General features: G+C 40.0%; 2 protein-coding genes across 2 annotated transcripts; one reads left to right on the top strand and one right to left on the bottom strand.

The window, feature by feature from the left end:
- Positions 1-711: 711 nt before the first annotated feature.
- On the top strand, positions 712-5,958 carry LOC306761284 (bromodomain-containing protein 8-like; the record flags this gene model as incomplete). The annotated part of the gene is made up of 13 exons (XM_079247409.1): positions 712-730; positions 1,121-1,217; positions 1,798-1,867; positions 1,974-2,023; positions 2,116-2,238; positions 2,321-2,401; positions 2,513-2,577; positions 2,889-3,028; positions 3,248-3,439; positions 4,571-4,661; positions 4,866-5,015; positions 5,215-5,375; positions 5,494-5,958. 13 exons carry the CDS (start codon positions 712-714, stop codon positions 5,956-5,958), a joined length of 1,704 nt encoding a protein of 567 aa, XP_079103535.1.
- Positions 5,959-10,347: 4,389 nt separating this feature from the next.
- On the bottom strand, positions 10,348-17,377 carry dnajc18 (DnaJ (Hsp40) homolog, subfamily C, member 18). The gene is made up of 8 exons (XM_079248014.1): positions 16,922-17,377; positions 16,101-16,269; positions 15,739-15,884; positions 13,734-13,940; positions 13,493-13,605; positions 13,113-13,222; positions 12,818-12,990; positions 10,348-12,028 (listed from the first exon to the last, which is right to left on the bottom strand). Exons 1-8 carry the CDS (start codon positions 17,046-17,048, stop codon positions 11,904-11,906), a joined length of 1,170 nt encoding a protein of 389 aa, XP_079104140.1. The 5' UTR covers positions 17,049-17,377; the 3' UTR covers positions 10,348-11,903.
- Positions 17,378-17,458: the final 81 nt, after the last annotated feature.

Below are 17,458 nucleotides of genomic sequence, written 5' to 3'. Positions count from 1 at the left end.
TAAACGTTTTACAGTACTTGTCCAGATGTAATTAGGAGTCACTAGTTTATTGTAGCCTGCTATATATGGGTTATAACAGCTTTGTGGCAAACAACACTTTGTGGTTCAAGATATATCTTAGTTCGATTCGAAACATATACATTTAACACATGTTAGAGTATAGAAATATGAGTTGAGCTAACATTTCACTCATATGTTGCTCATAGTATCGATTCAAAAAGGCAAAATACAAAATCAAGCTAGCAGTTCTGAAATTCAGCTGCCTCCAGGGTTGTACCATCATAACTGAGGTGGGCGTGTAGGAACAGTTCGCTGCTAGCTAGAATGAAAAATGACGTTGAGTCTAGTTGGACAAAAATTACTGTTTAGACTGGATGCAGCTTGATAGCGTAGAGTTTATTCAGGTTCAGATGAAATTAAACCGTTTTGCGACTTTTCACTTAATCGGTTCATAGCTTCTGAGCTAGCTGGTCAGTCCTCAAGTTACAAATAGCTAAGATACACGAGAGTGCGACTTTGATAGGCAGCGGTTATTCCGCGTGCTAGCTACTAAAGACACATTTTCAAAGCCCGAACACACAGAACGTAACACTCCATTGACGTTAACGTCCACGCTTGTCTGTGTGTCGTTTACGGACATCGCCGGCGTTGTTTTTTTTCTCCCCCAGTTTCTATCTAACAAGATGTATGGAATGTCGGGATGACAGGAAGATGGCAAACGGGGTTGGAAGTGAGTAACACCGGCGCACAACAGACGTTACTGTTGAAAATGACCACCACCAACTTCCCCTTCATGGCAGCCTTCGCTCCCTGCAGGGGAGCCTGCTGCGAGGATTAATGCTTGTCATTATTTGTTGACAGTTCTGCACACAGTAGTGGTTGTTTCTAATGAACATGTGTAAAAACGAAATTTGTGGGTGCAGTTTCAGACCAGGTAAATATCTACAGTGTTCTGCCTCCGTGGTGGGCAGTTCGCTCACAAAATGGCATGGAAATGATGAGATTAACAGTCCTGTCGATGCCAGGCCTGAGAACGACAACAGACAATTAGCAGGCTTTGTCTGAAATATACAACAAAAAAGTGTTTCATGTTTTGTCTGCATCTTCCCCACATCTGTAGAACACAAACTGCTTGTGATTGGACCAACAGAGCCATGGTCAGTGAGAGAGAAGCTATGTTTGGCCACATCTGTCATGAAGAGTGGAGACCAGAACTGGTAATGCATTTTCTTCTACTTAGGCTAAAGCTAGTGCCAATGATATTGTACAATATGTGTTCAAAATAGTATGAGTGATGTTGCAGTCATAAATGTCACTTAACTATGTAAGTAAATACTACTAAATATTTTATACAGCAGTGTTCAAATAACAGCATCATTTCTACACGCTATAAATGTGAAGATGTTTTAGTTAACATACTGTCACTATTAGGGGTTAAGGGCACTTGGGATGTTGGCTCCTGCTTGGGAGTCTTTGTATGCACGATCCTGTCTCATTATCATAAGATGAATTATTCTTGAAGAAGCATCTGATTATTACAGCTTATGTATTCCTAACCCTGTGATGAGCCAGTATATTATAGGTGATGCTCATCAGTGCATCATGTTTAAGTTTGCATACATTTTTCTTTAATATAAAGCTTAAAAACACATAGAAATGTAGATTTAACTGATTTTAAGCCCTGAGAAGAGAAATCACAATAAATCAGAAAATCAACTGGACAGTGGTTTTAAATGAGAAATCCTTGTGGGTGTATTTCATCTTAGATCGTCTTACAAAATTCTGTCATTTTAACAGGGTGTCTGTCAGTCGAGCCATCAAACCATTTGCAGAGCCTGGAAGACCACCTGATTGGTTCTCTCAAAAGGTATCACGGATTCTTATCTTAAAGTCTTCACAAAAAACAAAATGCAACTCATGATCCCTGAAGTAGGTTTGACTAGTGATTTTGATTCCTCTTTGCATCCTCACAGCACTGTGCCTCCAAATACTCTGAGCTCCTGGAGACAACAGAGGCCCCAAAGTAAGTTGCAAATTGAGGCTAAAATAGATTACATCAATTTAGAAGATGTGTAAACAATACATTTGCAAACTTAATACATTCGCCACTTTCAGGCGGAAGCGTGGTGAAAAAGGTGACGTGGTGGAGACAGTGGAGGATGTGATAGTGCGCAGATTGACAGCTGAAAGGATTGAAGAGCTTAAGAGGTTGATCAAAGAAACTCAGGAAAAGCACCGGTAACGCATCAGCAGCATGAAAACATCACATCACCAGTAAATCACACTGATGACACAGGCTGATGTTTTGTTGCTTTGACAGTAAGCTGAAGAAAGAAGCTGAGCTGATTCAAGCAGGACATCTAGATTCCAAATTGGAAGAGTTGTGGGAAGAAATTCTGCAGTAAGAAGCAATAAACTTTATATCAAACCTGTTTACATCTCTTTTTTGTTTTTGTACAGCTTAGAATAAAAGACTATGTAAAAACAAAATGATCTTTTGTGTTTTTGTAAGGAAAAAGAAGCTGGAAGAGGAGGAAGCAGAGTTGAAAAGAAAAAACACAGAAGCTGCTTATCAGGGTATCTCTTTTTACTCTGAAGTGTTTGGGTTTGAGGACATCAAGATACAATCCCTATGGGCTCTGGCTATTTAATTTAGAATAAGTATATAACAAAGAAGAGGCAAGTACACGTTATCACATGGAAACCACAAAACCTTTGGAGAAATAAACTGACCTCTGGAGAGCCATGTTATGTGCATGGCTAAAAGCAAGAGAACCATGACGCATTTTCTTCTTAAAAGAGACCAAAACACACAAAAAAAGGAACCATCAGCTTTTTTTATGACTTATTAAAAAAAATCCTCTCTAAGCTCTTTCTCCCTCTTTCAGCCAGACAGGTGGCAAAGAGCACGCCTAAGCGGATGTCCAGCATTACCATGCGTTCACCCTCAGCCTGTAGCTCTCCAAGCCAGGAGTTCTCACCAGATGACCCACTCGAGTACTTGACACTGGATCTTGCATCCACAAAAGTAAGTTCCTAAAGGTTCAGATTTATTTAAGGACTAAGGACAGTTTAAAAAAACAAACAAACAAAAAAAAAAAACTGCCTTTACTTTTTAACATTTAAACATAATATTTTAACCATATATCTAATGGCTATAAAAAAAAATTCAATAAAAGATGGCCATTCCATGAGAAGATGTACAATATCAATGAAATCATTCCCCTTTGTCTCACTCTGTTTTTAGGCTTCAGGAACAGCCAGATTAACGATGTTTGCTGAGCCCTCTGGATCTGGTAACGATGACAGCAGCCATGGAACACTTCTTGATGATCTCACGCAAAAAAAGTTCCTAAGCCAGAAAGTCACACCACCACCGTCCCCACTCCTGTCAGAGTTACTGAAGAAAGGCAGTATTTTGGCTACTAACTCCAGACTGGTACGTCAGTGGATTCACATGTAAAATGGACATGATTTTTGCAGACATCCCTTTTTAGAGCAGTGGTAAAGATAATTTTATTGTAAAAACTGGAGATAATCACTCCTCAGGAATGCATGATGCAGTTTTATGGTGGGGAAAAACAAAAAAAAACTGCTTCCCAATTTACCTGCTGTTGACTGATAAGACAACAGATTGTGTTTTTGTCTGTAGTTTGTTTTACTTTTTCAAAAACTTTTTTTTTTTTTTAACATGTTTTCACGCTCACTAATTTAAAGAATGCTGTCATAAACACTAATGATACTTTGGTCCTTTCCTCACTAACATGCAGTGGACATGTACATAGCCACTCTCTAGTACAGTTGGGAGAAGACCAGCTAAGCATCAGTCATACAGTTGTCTTTACTGACAACTAAAAGCTATCCTAAGTCTTAATCTCTGGCGTCTTACGCTGACATTCTCCCTTTTACCTTCTCAGCTTCCTCAGTCTATGCCGTCATAGAACTCTTCACCTCTGCCATGATATCTGTAATGAATTATGAAACTAGCTTCCTCTTAGAGATGGAAAGCCATAGTTAATCATGTATGATGTCATGCTGTACAACATTGCGCACTTCTCGAGGGAGATAGTACACACTCAGCCTATGGTGTTGGAGTCAGGGAGTGGGAAAGACATAGGCACTGTTTTCTGTACTACATTTCTATTTACCATGACAATAACAAGGTTGTATGTTGTTTTAATACTGTATATGGGTACAGGTTCTTCTTGAGTAGTTGCAGGAAAACAATATGCTTTTCAGGCTTCATAGTTTTACAAAATTACATTTTTTTTTTATTTCTATTGGTTTAAACCAGTTGTGCTTTTCTAAAATGTCAAAATAAATTCTAATGAATAATCAGATGATTATTGTTTTACATTCCTCAGATTATATAGAAATATAGCACCGTTTGCATAAACCTAACACATTAAGGTAAAACGTTTACCCTCTGACAGTACATAAAAGTTCTCTTCGACAGAATGGATTGATATGTGTGAATGAGGGGCACATTTTTCAAACTGTAAAAAAAAACCAAACAAAACTATTGATCATGTCTAGAAACTGAAATGCTTTGGCTTTGTGTGTGTTCCAGATTGGGGAGGGTGATGTTTCCACTGGTAATGTAACTGGAGCACATGACTTGCAGCTTTCTCCAGCCTGTCAACCTCTCTCTCAATCAACAGGTACAAACACTATGTCCAATCACTATTAACAATTGATAAATGTAGTTGTTTTTTTTTTTTTTAAATTCCTGACTCAGTGTGTATTCAGCATAAACATGTTTTGGACTTGTTGGCTTGACTAGGGAAGTTTAAAGACATCATGTATTTGAAGTGCTGCTGTTGTGTGCTCATGAGATTTGTCTGCACTTCATGTTCACATGGCAGGTGCCCCAATGTTGTCCCGTCTGCTGGAGGCAGGTCCCACCCAGTTTTCTCCTCTCTTGGGCTTCATGGTCATCTCAGACTCTGCCTCTGGTGTTACTCTCTCTGCTGCCACTTCTGTTCCTGTGGAGTCCAGTGAAACAGCAAGTACAGGTCTGTCCACTTTCATCCATGCAATCTACAGACTAAACCTTCTTCACTCCTAATGATGGCAGGAGAATTCAACTGTTTAACTTGCACATTTCATACAATCTAGCAAAGATATACTTAAAACTTTTAATTAAATTGAAGATCCCAAAAAGTATAGTAACTTTTTGCTGCAAGTTTAGTTTTTTTCCTGTTTGAAATGCAGACGTAGATGGGACAGTGCCATCTGTGCCTCCTGGATGTCCGCCTATTTCTGCTGACGAGAAGGTGTCAGAGGTCAGCGAGGAGGATGTAACTGTGTCTTACATGGGAGATGAGTTGGACCTGAAGACAGTGGGGGACATTATTGCCATTATTGAAGAGAAGGTTCAAAGAAACAAATAATATTTTAGATATTTACAGTACAACGATCAATTACAGAAAAAATGTTGTTTTTTTTTGTAAAGATGCCTTTAAAATGGAGTCATATTTATGTTCTTCACAGGCAGATGAAGCCGCAGAAGCTTTGGATGCAGCCGCAGTTGAGGCTGCTCTATCTCTTTGTGAGGAAAATGGCCATGCTCTGTCGGAGGCTTGGGACGCTGGGCCTTTCCAGCCCCACGAGACTGACCACACAGGGCCAACAGTGGCCTCACAAACCTCTTCGCTTCACCATGGCCTGGAAGGGAACACAGAAGCTTCACTCTCTTCTCTGTACAGAGATACTAGTCTGATGGAACAGAGGCGCCTCCCTCCTTCCTCCTCATCCTTATGCCACTCAAATACTTTAGAGCACTGCCATAATTCTGCACCTCCTCAGTCTCAAGCAGTAAGACAGACCGGAGTGTTGGGAGACCTGAAAAACCACACTTCAGCTGATGGTACAATACAAAGTGAACAGGATAAGAAGGCAGGGCAAAGACCTGAAAAATCTTATGAAGGTATGAACACTAATGCTAAACGCTTTTAATTTGTATGGCAATACATTTTAATAACAATTTCCTCATTCATCTGGATATTTTGGCAGATTCAGCATTAGAAGATATCCTACAGACAGAAAGGCAACCTGAGGTATAGAACTCAGTGAGAACAAAGCACACAGTTATCATACTGAAGTGCTAAGTGGGACCTTTGCATCAAACTGCACATCTCTCATTGTTCTAGGACACAAAAGCAAAAGGTGGAACTGGTGGAAAGGGAGGAAGGAACGCATTGGAAACCAAAGCAGAAGAATTTATTGGTCCAGGAGTATGTGGAGAAGAAGAAGATGAAGGGGGGGAGGAGTTCTTGTCAGAACCTGATGGGGAAATGGAACTAGAACCTGCAGCCAGCGAGAGTGAGGATGGATACAGTCTCCACACAGCATCCTCATCTCTGCAGCTCCATACAACCGCAGACTCCATCCCCAGCAGCCCTGCTTCATCGCAGTTGTGAGTGACACACATTCAGGCACACCCTGCAAGGAAAGACTGTCATGTGTGTGAGATGGTGGTGAAAGGCGCTTCCTAGATGGCGCTACAGGTTTCGCTTCCTTACTACATTTGCTTTTATTCTACTTCCTTCTTTCATACCATCATTGTGCAGCTCTGTGTGGAGTGAAGACCTGGAGGCTCTACAGGCGCACAAGATCTGGAAAAAAGCCATCATGCTTGTGTGGCGTGCAGCAGCCAATCACAGGTCAGAATATGGCTCCTAACCTCATCGCAAACAACTCATGCATCACTTTTCCCCCCCCCCCCTTTTTTGTGCAATTACTGCAACAGATTTTATGTTACCCTGTTACAGGTATGCAAATGTCTTCCTTCAGCCAGTAACAGATGAAATTGCACCTGGATACCATAATATTGTGCACAGGTAAGCAAGTATCAATAAGCTGCAAAATGTCAACTTTAAATGGAGGAATTGGAAAAACATCAAATACCAAAATCAGTCAACAACCCATCACTCTCTTTGTTCTTCACCTCTGCAGGCCCATGGACCTGGCCACCATTAAAAAGAACATTGAGACTGGTTTAATTCGGACCACCGCTGAATTCCAGAGAGACATAATGCTGATGTTTCAGAACGCCGTTATGTACAACGGCCTGGACCATGATGTGTACCACATGGCTCTGGAGATGCAACGCGATGTCATGGAGCAGATCCAACAGTTTCTGGCAACCCAGCTCATCATGGAGACATCAGAATCTGGTATCAGTGCTAAAAGCCTGAGAGGTCGTGAGAACACACGCAAACAGGACTCTACTGACAAGGTGCTTGAATACAATTTTGATATCACAGAATAACACACAAGGGAGAGAGGCATTGGGCTGATTTTAAGGTGGAAGAAAGTGATACTAAACTAAATGGGCTAGTTCCAAAGCATGACATTTCAAGCAGTGATTGAAGTTATATGTCATGAATTAATACAAATCTCCACATATGTAGTGAATTGAAGGAAAAAGATTGATCACTCCAGAGGGACACCTTTTGTTTTCCATTTAAGCAAACATAACATGAAAGTGGGAAATAATTGTTAAACTTCTTCGAAAAGTTTGTCTACTGATAAAATCTTTTTCTTTTTTTTAAATGTTGTCAAACTATTTTGGATATGCACAACAATGTAAATGAAAGTGTTGAGTCAAACTTGCTGGCATGTCTCTTTCTTAGAAAAGGAGAAGCCTGAAAAAGTAGTGGAAAGATGTGAGTGGGAGCAAAGAAGAAAACTGTTAATGTTGAAATGCAGTGCAAAACCAACAATGTGCCCTAACAGTTCATTTAAGGATAATTTATTATTTTTATTTCTCTTCACATTTATTTGCATCTACAGCAAGTGTTTGAGTCACAGCTCTTATGTGCATGTTTTCCTCTTACAGGACTCTGTGTCCATGTCATCACCTGCTTTCCTCCTTTCACTTTTTGTAAGTATCCATCCTATTCCTTTAAAAAAAAATCTTCCAATTAATTAAGCCGAAGCAGCCACATTAAGACTGAAGCTTCTTTAAGTAGAAATATAAAAGTATAGAAGTGGACTTGCATAATGTGGAAGTTAAAGTGATTTGTTACTGCTTGGTTAAAGTGAACCACTGGTATCACTAAGGACAAATATGTGATTTCTTCCTCTCTGATTATAGGATGGTGGCACCAGAGGGCGCCGTAGTGCCATAGAAGCTGACCTCAAGATGAAGAAATGAAAAATGTCCGTTTGAAAATCATGACCAAAAGTGACCCTGTTGTGAAGCAAATGAGATTATTGGTGGTGGGCTTCACCGAGTCTGAACTCAGTGCAGTCTGACATTTACTTGCACTCCAGATCGATAGTGTGTGTGGAGAAGCTTTCTTCAGAGACGGCACCATAGACATGGATTACATACTGTATAGTCTCAGATGACTGTGGTGGATTCTGTATCTATCCTAGATATAACTACAGATCACTTAGACTTAACCTGCTCTGAAGTTCTTTGGGTTGTACACAGTATGATTTAAAAGCTTGGACACACTACCAATGAATGGGATGGTGTGTCTAAACCTTTGATGAGTACTAAACATGTGAATGATCTCGCCTACAGTTGAGCTGAAACTATAAACATGGGAAGCCAAAGGCCAAAGAGTCAGATTAACAAACATTTACCAGACTGAGCCCAGCAGTGATCAGAAAGGCACATGTATGTCTTGGAGACATTTTCTTTGCTGGTGTGAAACTTGATTTACTAAATATAATTTAATGAATTTCAGGTAATTTTCAATTATGGCTGTATTATTTGTGCTGAAATAATTTTGTCATTGTAACATTCCCTGGGAAACAGTATTTGCAAGGAAATTTGAGTTGTTTTCAGTGCTTTTGAGAAAACGTCACATTTATAAATTGTTTTGTGAATTTCAATGTGTTAACACAATAAAATTGTAAGTCTTCATAACAGTAACTGTTGCTGCCTAACTGATGTTAAATCATGAAACAAAAAGATGTGGGCAGGAATCAGTTATTTGTGTTGCCGTTTTGCTGCTCTGATGTGCCATCCTATTTTTTCTTCATTTCTCTTAGTTGTACAAACATATATATATAATTTCATTTTAACTAAAGTTGGTCTGTTTTGGAGGAATCCAGCAGACAAAAAAAACTTAACAAAAAAAAAACAAAAACCTGAGTTTGCACCTTATCTGCTGAATACAGTTCATCATCTGTAGACCAACTTTGTTTATTAATTGGAGTGATTCAACTTTCTTTGTGTCAGATTTCTTCTGTTTTTGGTCAAGTTTTATCAATTCAAACTAATTCTTTTATTATTTTGGAGGATTAAAATGAGTAAATTTATTCTTCAGAATTGTACTCAGCTCCTTGATAAAACTTCATACCATCTTTTATAGTGGAGATCTCCAACCCACCGACCCTGAGCCAGTCAGGTGTGCTGAAGCAGGGTAACGCTGATGGTTAACAGGACAGAGGGATATTAAGACCAGAGTTGGAGATCTCTGCTTTATAGAACCTTCATGTGGCTATTAGTTTCTTGTCTTGTTTTAGCTTTGCAAACATTACTTTAAGTTGTTTCTCTCATTTTTAGAGAGACAGGCAAGACATTTTACGTCATGTCTTCGACATGCAATGATCAGGTTTCTTTCCACTCCAATGTGTACATTTAAACTTCAGCTGGGCTAAACTGAAGAACAGACGGAAGAAGCCACTGAACTCCTGGGACCTTTGACAAATAAATATGTAGATGTACTTTTACATCTACAGACTTATCTACAGAGTTGTCATATTTTGTTTGATTTTTATTTTGACTTGTACTGTGGTTTCATAGACTTTTATATTTCCAAATGTTTCCAAGGTAAAGCTCACTTTGGGATTAGATCAGTTCAAAATGACCTCAGCACTGTGGTGTGAACAAGCAAAATGTCTTGACAAGAGATCAAAACAGACTTACTATCGTTAAATGTGAGATATATTTACTTATTCATGCAGTTTAAATCTTATAGACAGTGCAGTTAATACTATTCGTCACAATCTCTCATGTAAAGGACTGTGACATCCCCCCCACCCCCCACCATGATTTGTGTTCCGGTTCAATGATATGACTAAAGACATGCAGCAGCAAGAAGACTCAAATCATCATTAAATAGTCTTAGATGTCTTCTTGGTGAGGTCTTTTTTGGCAGATTCCACTTGTTTGAGACCCCAGTAAAGATGAGGGACATACTGGAGGGGCTGCATCTCAGCTGGCCTGGGAACACCTCTGGATTCCCCCTGGGTGAGCTGGCAAATACGGCCGAGGAAAGGGAAGTTTGGACTTCTCTGCTCAGGCAGCTGCCCCTCATGACCCGACCCCAGATCAGTGGCAAGAAAATGGATGGATGAATGACAGACAAGCCAAGTAAATATTCTTGTTACAGCTTTAATTTTCTGGTATATTTGGCTGAAAGCTTAATTCTGCAGTGTAACTCAAGTGTACTTCCACACTGATTGATTCCAAAACCTGACTAGTGTGACATTAATCACAGGAAAATAATTTACATGTTTTTTTTTTTACCAAGTACCTGAATATTCTCATCCATTTACATTATATAGTGTCAGGAGGTCATGAGGATGTGCTTGTCGGATAAATAAATAGGCAACTGAACAAAAACACACTCACAAGGGTGCATGCAACAAAAACAATGGGGAACACAGGAGTAAATATTAACCTAAAATGACCTCAGTTGAATTTGAATATCAGAACAGCTAAGGCAGTTTGGCAGACTTGGCGCATGGAAATGCAAATGAACGCTTGTAAAGAGGATACGTGGCCTTGGATTAGTATAAATAAATTTCCCAAAGCCAAAATCCTATTTATGTCCTGGCTCAGCAACAAAAAGATCAGAATTGTGATTTCTATCAGGGGCTACATGGAGAAAACAAGTTTATATCCATCTGGATACACATATCTAAGGTTAGGTTTAATAAATTAAAAAAAAAACAAAAACAAAAAACCTTCCATCATAAAAGATCAATACAGACTAAGGGTAGTGGGTTTAGAAAATAGATTGAATTGAAAAACCACTTTCTGAACACAAAGTAAGCTTGTGCATGGTTCATTATTAAATCCCTTATAACCTTGCCTGCATGCCCACAACTGAGCTCTTGTTATAAAGCAACACATGTATAAATGGGAGTTGGACTTGACTTCAACGTGACAGATTTTCAAAAATGTGGCCTCAGAAGCCAAGTGGTCAATCCATTAAACACTTGTGAGAGAAGGTTGGAGGCTCTGGTCTTGTAGGCAAGCACACACACACACAACTGGAACATTGTAGTAACGTTACATCAAAAATGAAATTGAAACTTATACTGCACCTCCTCATGACGCGAGGAGATCAAATGTCAGATTGTTGTGTTCAAATCGCATATAAAATGTTCTCTTCCTGTACTGTCTCGTGTCACAGTACGGGTGCGCTTTGATTTGTCCAAATAATACAGTATTATTTAGGAATATGTACTTTTCTCCCACAAAAAATGATGAGCCAACGTGCTCAACTAACATTCACTCCATTAGCTACCAAATAAATACATCTAAAATTTCTGCTAGGCCACAAAAACATCCAAAAATAAATACAGAAAAACTACAAAACCTGAACAGATAAAACAAATTTGTGAACAATTTGTAACCCCAAAGGGACGCTGCATAAGTCGTGCCATTTCTATAAGAAACTCTGAAGGCTCTGAGACATCATACATACTGCCAAAGTGAGTGTGCGCTTGACGCTGCTACCGCCACAGCTCGCGCCTGGCAGCTAATACACATCTTTATTTTCTACCATCAATGAGGAGAGAAGGCACATTGTTTCCAGCGGCATACTCTTCCACTGACCACACTGTACCCAAAGAAATTTCTTTAGAAAGTGGCCAGATTAGATAAATTACACACTTCGCTAAAGAAACATTTTCCCCTCTCAAAACGGTCTTCATTTGACTCTCAGACGCCCAACCAATCGTTGCAGCTTCTCACAGTTATCCAGCCTCATTGACTCCGCCTTCTGCTTTAACCGTTCATCACGGTAAAGTTGTCCCAGGTTTGCCAAGTCTGACTCTGCAGCGGGGATGACAAAAAAAAGAAAGAAAAAAGCATCACTGAATGAAGTTAAAGTCATTAGCCTGTCACGTTACTTAAGTGTTAAGTGTTTAACTTAAGTGTTACTTAAACTTAAACACTGTGGACTGTTTGGTGGGAAATATTCAGCAAATTTCCAGTTTCATGTCTTTATTATGGGATTCCACATCAGTAGGTTTGTATGACTCACAATGTCTATAAATAACTACACTGCATCAAACTGTAAAACTACAAAAATGAGGCTTTATAATGCTTGATAGAACATGGCAACTTTTCAAATCCATCAAACTGCGACTGAGTCCAAATCGGATCTGGAACAGTAGTGTGGACAGCATGAACATCAAAGATTACAGCAGAGCCTCTCTGGGAAAACGTCGCCCCATCTGCTGTATATTCATATTCTTCTAACCTTATTGATCATTGCACACCAAAAGTAGATCAAATGTATTCCTAATGGAGATTAAACTATTTAATTACAATTACCTACTCTGATCACTTGTATGCTTAAGTGCTTGTAACACTTCAACATGTGTGAACACATTTAGAACAAGTACTACCTCTGATATGAAGACTACATGTAGCTTCATACAATAAAATGACAGAAAATAAGAAGTATGACAAATCCTCCTTAACCAACTGAATGTAAATTGTTGCCATTATGTAGGAACACAAAGTCAAATACTCCACAGAACAATCCAAATTCAACTTTCATGAAAAGGATATTTTAAACAAATTCTGCAGCTTAAGTTAAGCTGGCCCTTTTCTTACTTTGCTGTTTCTCTTTCCAGCAGCTGCTCTGCAGGTGTTCAATATAGTCACTCTCAATGGTTTTCTCCAACTCTTCCAGTGCAGCTCCACGGTACTCCTTCTCAAAACTTTTATCCACGTAGTACTGCACACCCATGTGCTGCGTTTCCCTTGATACCACCAGCCCCATGGCCCTGATACAAAAAAAAACCAGATGATTTAAACGTGTTAAGTGGACTGAGGGTGTTAACCATGATGGAACTTAGGGATCTGCTTAAATGTCTCGAAAGACATAATGATGATTTTTCAGACTCACGGCTTGTAGAAGAGACTGTAGGGTGGGTTAGTGGCCATCATCTGAGTAAACACTGATATGAGGATCAACACCAGCACAGGCAGAAGCTGCAGAAGAGCTGTGAAGGTGTTCTGTGGGAAGATAAAAAAATCAACAAAATTACAAAGCATGTAATACTTTATGTAGGCTGATGCCATGATACTCATCCAGCACTGTACTGCTGAGTGCTGAGATAAGTCACCGGAGGTGCTGCAACAATTTACAAAATGCATCCCCAAATATTCCTGTTCCTCTCCGGTGCTTATTAGTTATTACAGTGATGCTGCATCTCCACAAGAAGATTAAAACATAATTTTGTTTGTGTCTTAAGGATTCAGAATTATGTTCAGTGAGTCACTGACCTGACTCTGGTTTTCCTCCACCACCTCCTCGCGCCTTTCATGTGCACGTCGGCGACGAGGCTGATAAAACTGAGAGTAGGAGGCTCCTTGGTTGGTATACACGTGAATATTTCCTACATAGATTCAAACAGCGGAGCAGAAAATTGAGTTCAATAACAAAATATAAGAACTTTGCAATTTAACATGCCAACTCTGTTGGAAATATTCAACTATACATCACAAATGAGACTATCCAACAAACCTGTCGGAAACCTTCCTCCAAAGAAAATATTGAAGAGTTCCTCAGGGGATATGTCAGCTTCGAAGTCTCTGTGGAAGTTTCGGTAGTGTCTGTGGTGACTGTGGCCGGAGTTCTGAGGTGCATTCAAAGTTGTAGACTGATCTCCATATTGATCATACTGCTGCCTCTTCTCTGGATTGCTCAGCACTGCGTATGCATTGCCTATTGCTGTTGGGAGTAATGGTCAATATTTAGCTGCAACATATAAGATGTCCAAGGTGCACTTCTATTCTATTCTACAGTTATTTGGCAGATACTTTTATCCAAAGCAACTTATATGTCATAAGTCATCAATTAAATTTGGTGACACCCAGACTTGTGTTAGCTCTGGGCTGCAACATGAACATGTTGAACTTAAAGTCAGGTTTGAATTCAAGGCTGAAATAGAGGATTTGAAGTGGTTTTCTGTGACAGGTTCACTTTATCGCCTGACTGTTGGTAAAAAGAGCCAAACCTTTGTAGCTTTCCCTTTTTTACAATACAGTCATATTCACCTTCCATTTTCAGCTCATGCAGTTTCTTTAGCCTTACATTTCTACCTCAGCATATCACCCTCTATTACTCCAAGCAAGACGTGCATGATGGTTTAAGACCCCTTCCATTACATAGCTTTGTAGTGTCAGACGCTCATATTAAACCTCTTTGCAACAATGAGGAATCAGATGTAAATATTACCCTGTGTGCATATATAGAAGCATTATACTACTGAACATCCTGCCATTATCAATTTTACCACTAATCTTTGTGCCACTTTTCATGTTCTGCGTATGATTCTGGCTTCAACTGACAATGATTTGGAAATGCAGTAAACGTAGCCATCTGTTGTTCAGTAAAAACTGAAGGAGAGCTTAACTTCATCTTACAAAGAGGTAAAAATTGCCTCCATAAAGTTAGCCTTAACTGTGCTACTCACTTAGGCTGCAATGTATGAACACATTGTCTGATACCAGACAGAACAGCACCCTCATTAAACTATTTCCAGCCCTACTTTGACACTTCCTGCACTCAAAATGATTTCCATGGGGGAATTAATCTCCTTTTCTTTAACCAATCACAAGAAGTAAAACATAGTTGCCAGAATTTAACACCATCTTGCGTCAACACAGATGTGTCACTGGCGCATTATGTACGTCTTGCTTGAGTTTAAGGAGTGGAGCTGGGCAAAGAAGGACAAGCGAGCGGGTTTCCTCATTTGTCACTGGCCTTGATAATGCAAAAATAATGAATGGACAAAACTGGAAGCGATTTATGAACATAAGTGAACGTCTTATGCCAAAGTCAGATGGAGTTTACAGACCAATGCAAAGCATCTACATTTTTAACTACGAAATATGTAACTTGTTTTATTCAGTGAAGGCAACCTTGGTGAATTCAGGGGCTGTTTGGGATGCTTAAAACTGCCTTAAATTACATCACTATCTGGACAGAACACTGGTACAGATTGAGATTTTGGAAAGGATTTCACTTCCTAAAGTCTAAATGGCGAATCAGAGTTAAATTGGTCCAGATCTCATACAGCTCATTCTTGGCATTGGAGGATGTTCAGCTTGCCTTTGGACTCTGCATACTGGCAACACAAGCAAAGGCTCAAGTAAAAACTTCCTAATCAGAGAAACATGTTTTTGTTTTCTTCTTTTAAACTGTGGATCGTGCTAAAATAGTCCTATAATAGAATTAAAGAGTTGGAGTTAAGGAAGTGGCACCTGTCCGATATAGATCAGTTTAATATTCTCACTCACAGTATTTGGGTGCAACTACTGAAATGACTGCTTCCTCAGACATTACTAAAAGATGACAACTTAAAAATAGCGGGGAGAATAGAAGCACAAAAAAAAAACTTCTATCAGGGTATATGTACAATAGAGGGAAACCATGTTTAGCCAGGTTACCGGGAAACTTATGTATTCACTCTGCTGGGAGGCTGAATTTCAGACTGACAACCCTCTCGCTTGTCATTTACTAGTACCTTTGAATGCATCTGTGGCTCCTGGAGCAAAGTTCTTGTCCGGGTGGAACTTCAGGGCCAGCTTCCTGTACGCCTTTTTCAAATCTTCATCACTGGCATTCTTGTTAACACCCAGGATCTCATAAAAGTCCTTGCAATTTTTTATCCTGCAATAACAAAGCATGCTGAATGTCAAAGCAAGCCTGAGCTGCACAGCTAAAAGACATACTGCTTCTAGCAGTTGTTGGTTAGATGTGCATTCAAAAGGATCAGTCAACCACTTCTGTACCTACAGTACTGGTCAGCAGACCAGTGAATGGTCTTTCAACATAGTTATTGCTATCATTGTGATATGTATACACTTAAAAGGTAAATAACTGGACCTGAGAACACCTTGGCGTTGCTCTTCCGTGTAGGTCTTTTTTTCATCACCATTTGTGTTACTGGTTTCATGGGTTCCTATATCCTCGTCTCTCCATCCTGTTGGTGGAGGCACGTGGTTCGCTTCAGGGGAAGTGCTGCCTCCATTTCTGTGTATGGCATCGATCAACACTACAAACAGCAACAACAGTGTTCACAGTCACCTGACAGTCAAGAAAAATATAACAACTGGTATGATTAATTGTTACTGGCCAACAACAGCATTCATGGTTATGTTCTTCTGAACATACTGATACTGACAAGCTCTCAGACTGCTGTTTAATCTATTCATCCCAAATCTTCAAACAACAGTGTTTACCTGAACTTGGCAGTCACAATGTTAGATTTCAAACATATCTTCAACCCCACCCTCCTTCTGTCATGTATGAATCATGTCATGATAAATGTACAGCCCTGTTCATCATGTTGTATTACAAACCTCGTGCATTCCTCTAGAGGAATCATCACAACATTGTTCTGTTAGGATGCTATTGCAGCAAAGGACTAAACTAAAGCCACTGGAAAATACTCGGATTTTAATACAGCGCTGCCTCAGTCTGTGGTATTCTCTATGAATTGCATTGGGGGAGGGAGCCCTGAACAAATAGACCCACATTTTCGCATGAAAACTCATATGTTTAATATCAAAGCTTGATGACAATTCTGCACCCGGACAACCATGTGAAAATACATTACAGGATTTAATAGGTTTGAATAACTTAACTATTTGTGCAGCGTTAGCAAGTCAGACTGCCATTGCAGAATGTGCGTCAGCTAATTTTACCTCTGGCCCGGGTGCTGGGGAAAATATTCTGCGCCTCATATAGCAGCTGCAACGCCCGCTCTTTTCGTCCCGACCGTAAACACAGCTTCGCCTTCTCTATGAGCCGGTCTGCTTCGTCTTTGTCCATTTCTGCGCTGTGGACTTATTTAGTGGATCCAATCGCTGCCTATAAGGGTCCGTCCCTGTACACAGTGCGTCAGGATCATGTGGTTTGGAGAGGGAAGACGCGCAGCTTCAGCTATCGTTAGGTAGCCGATTAGCTTCGACTTCAGACAGCTGCGTAATGTTAGCTAGCAGCGATATGCGGTCACGCACTTCGCGCTATATGAGCAGACGGTGGTAGTTCATGTCAGGCTGCAAACAAGCCAGGAGTTGGGCCATTATTGACTTGAAGTTACAGAATTGAGTGGTTTTGTTCTTTCGGCTTTGGCGGTGTTTGAAGGGGCACCCTTTAAATTATTGTGGGCCCCTTGAACTGTGATGGACAGGAGGCGGAGGCGAGGCCACGATGTTGTCATTTCCGGTGCCAGTCAGACC

Source organism: Telmatherina bonti, assembly GCF_933228915.1.
Source record: "Telmatherina bonti genome assembly, chromosome: 10".
Lineage (NCBI taxonomy): Eukaryota > Metazoa > Chordata > Actinopteri > Atheriniformes > Telmatherinidae > Telmatherina > Telmatherina bonti.
This window is presented reverse-complemented; position numbering and strand designations above follow the sequence as displayed.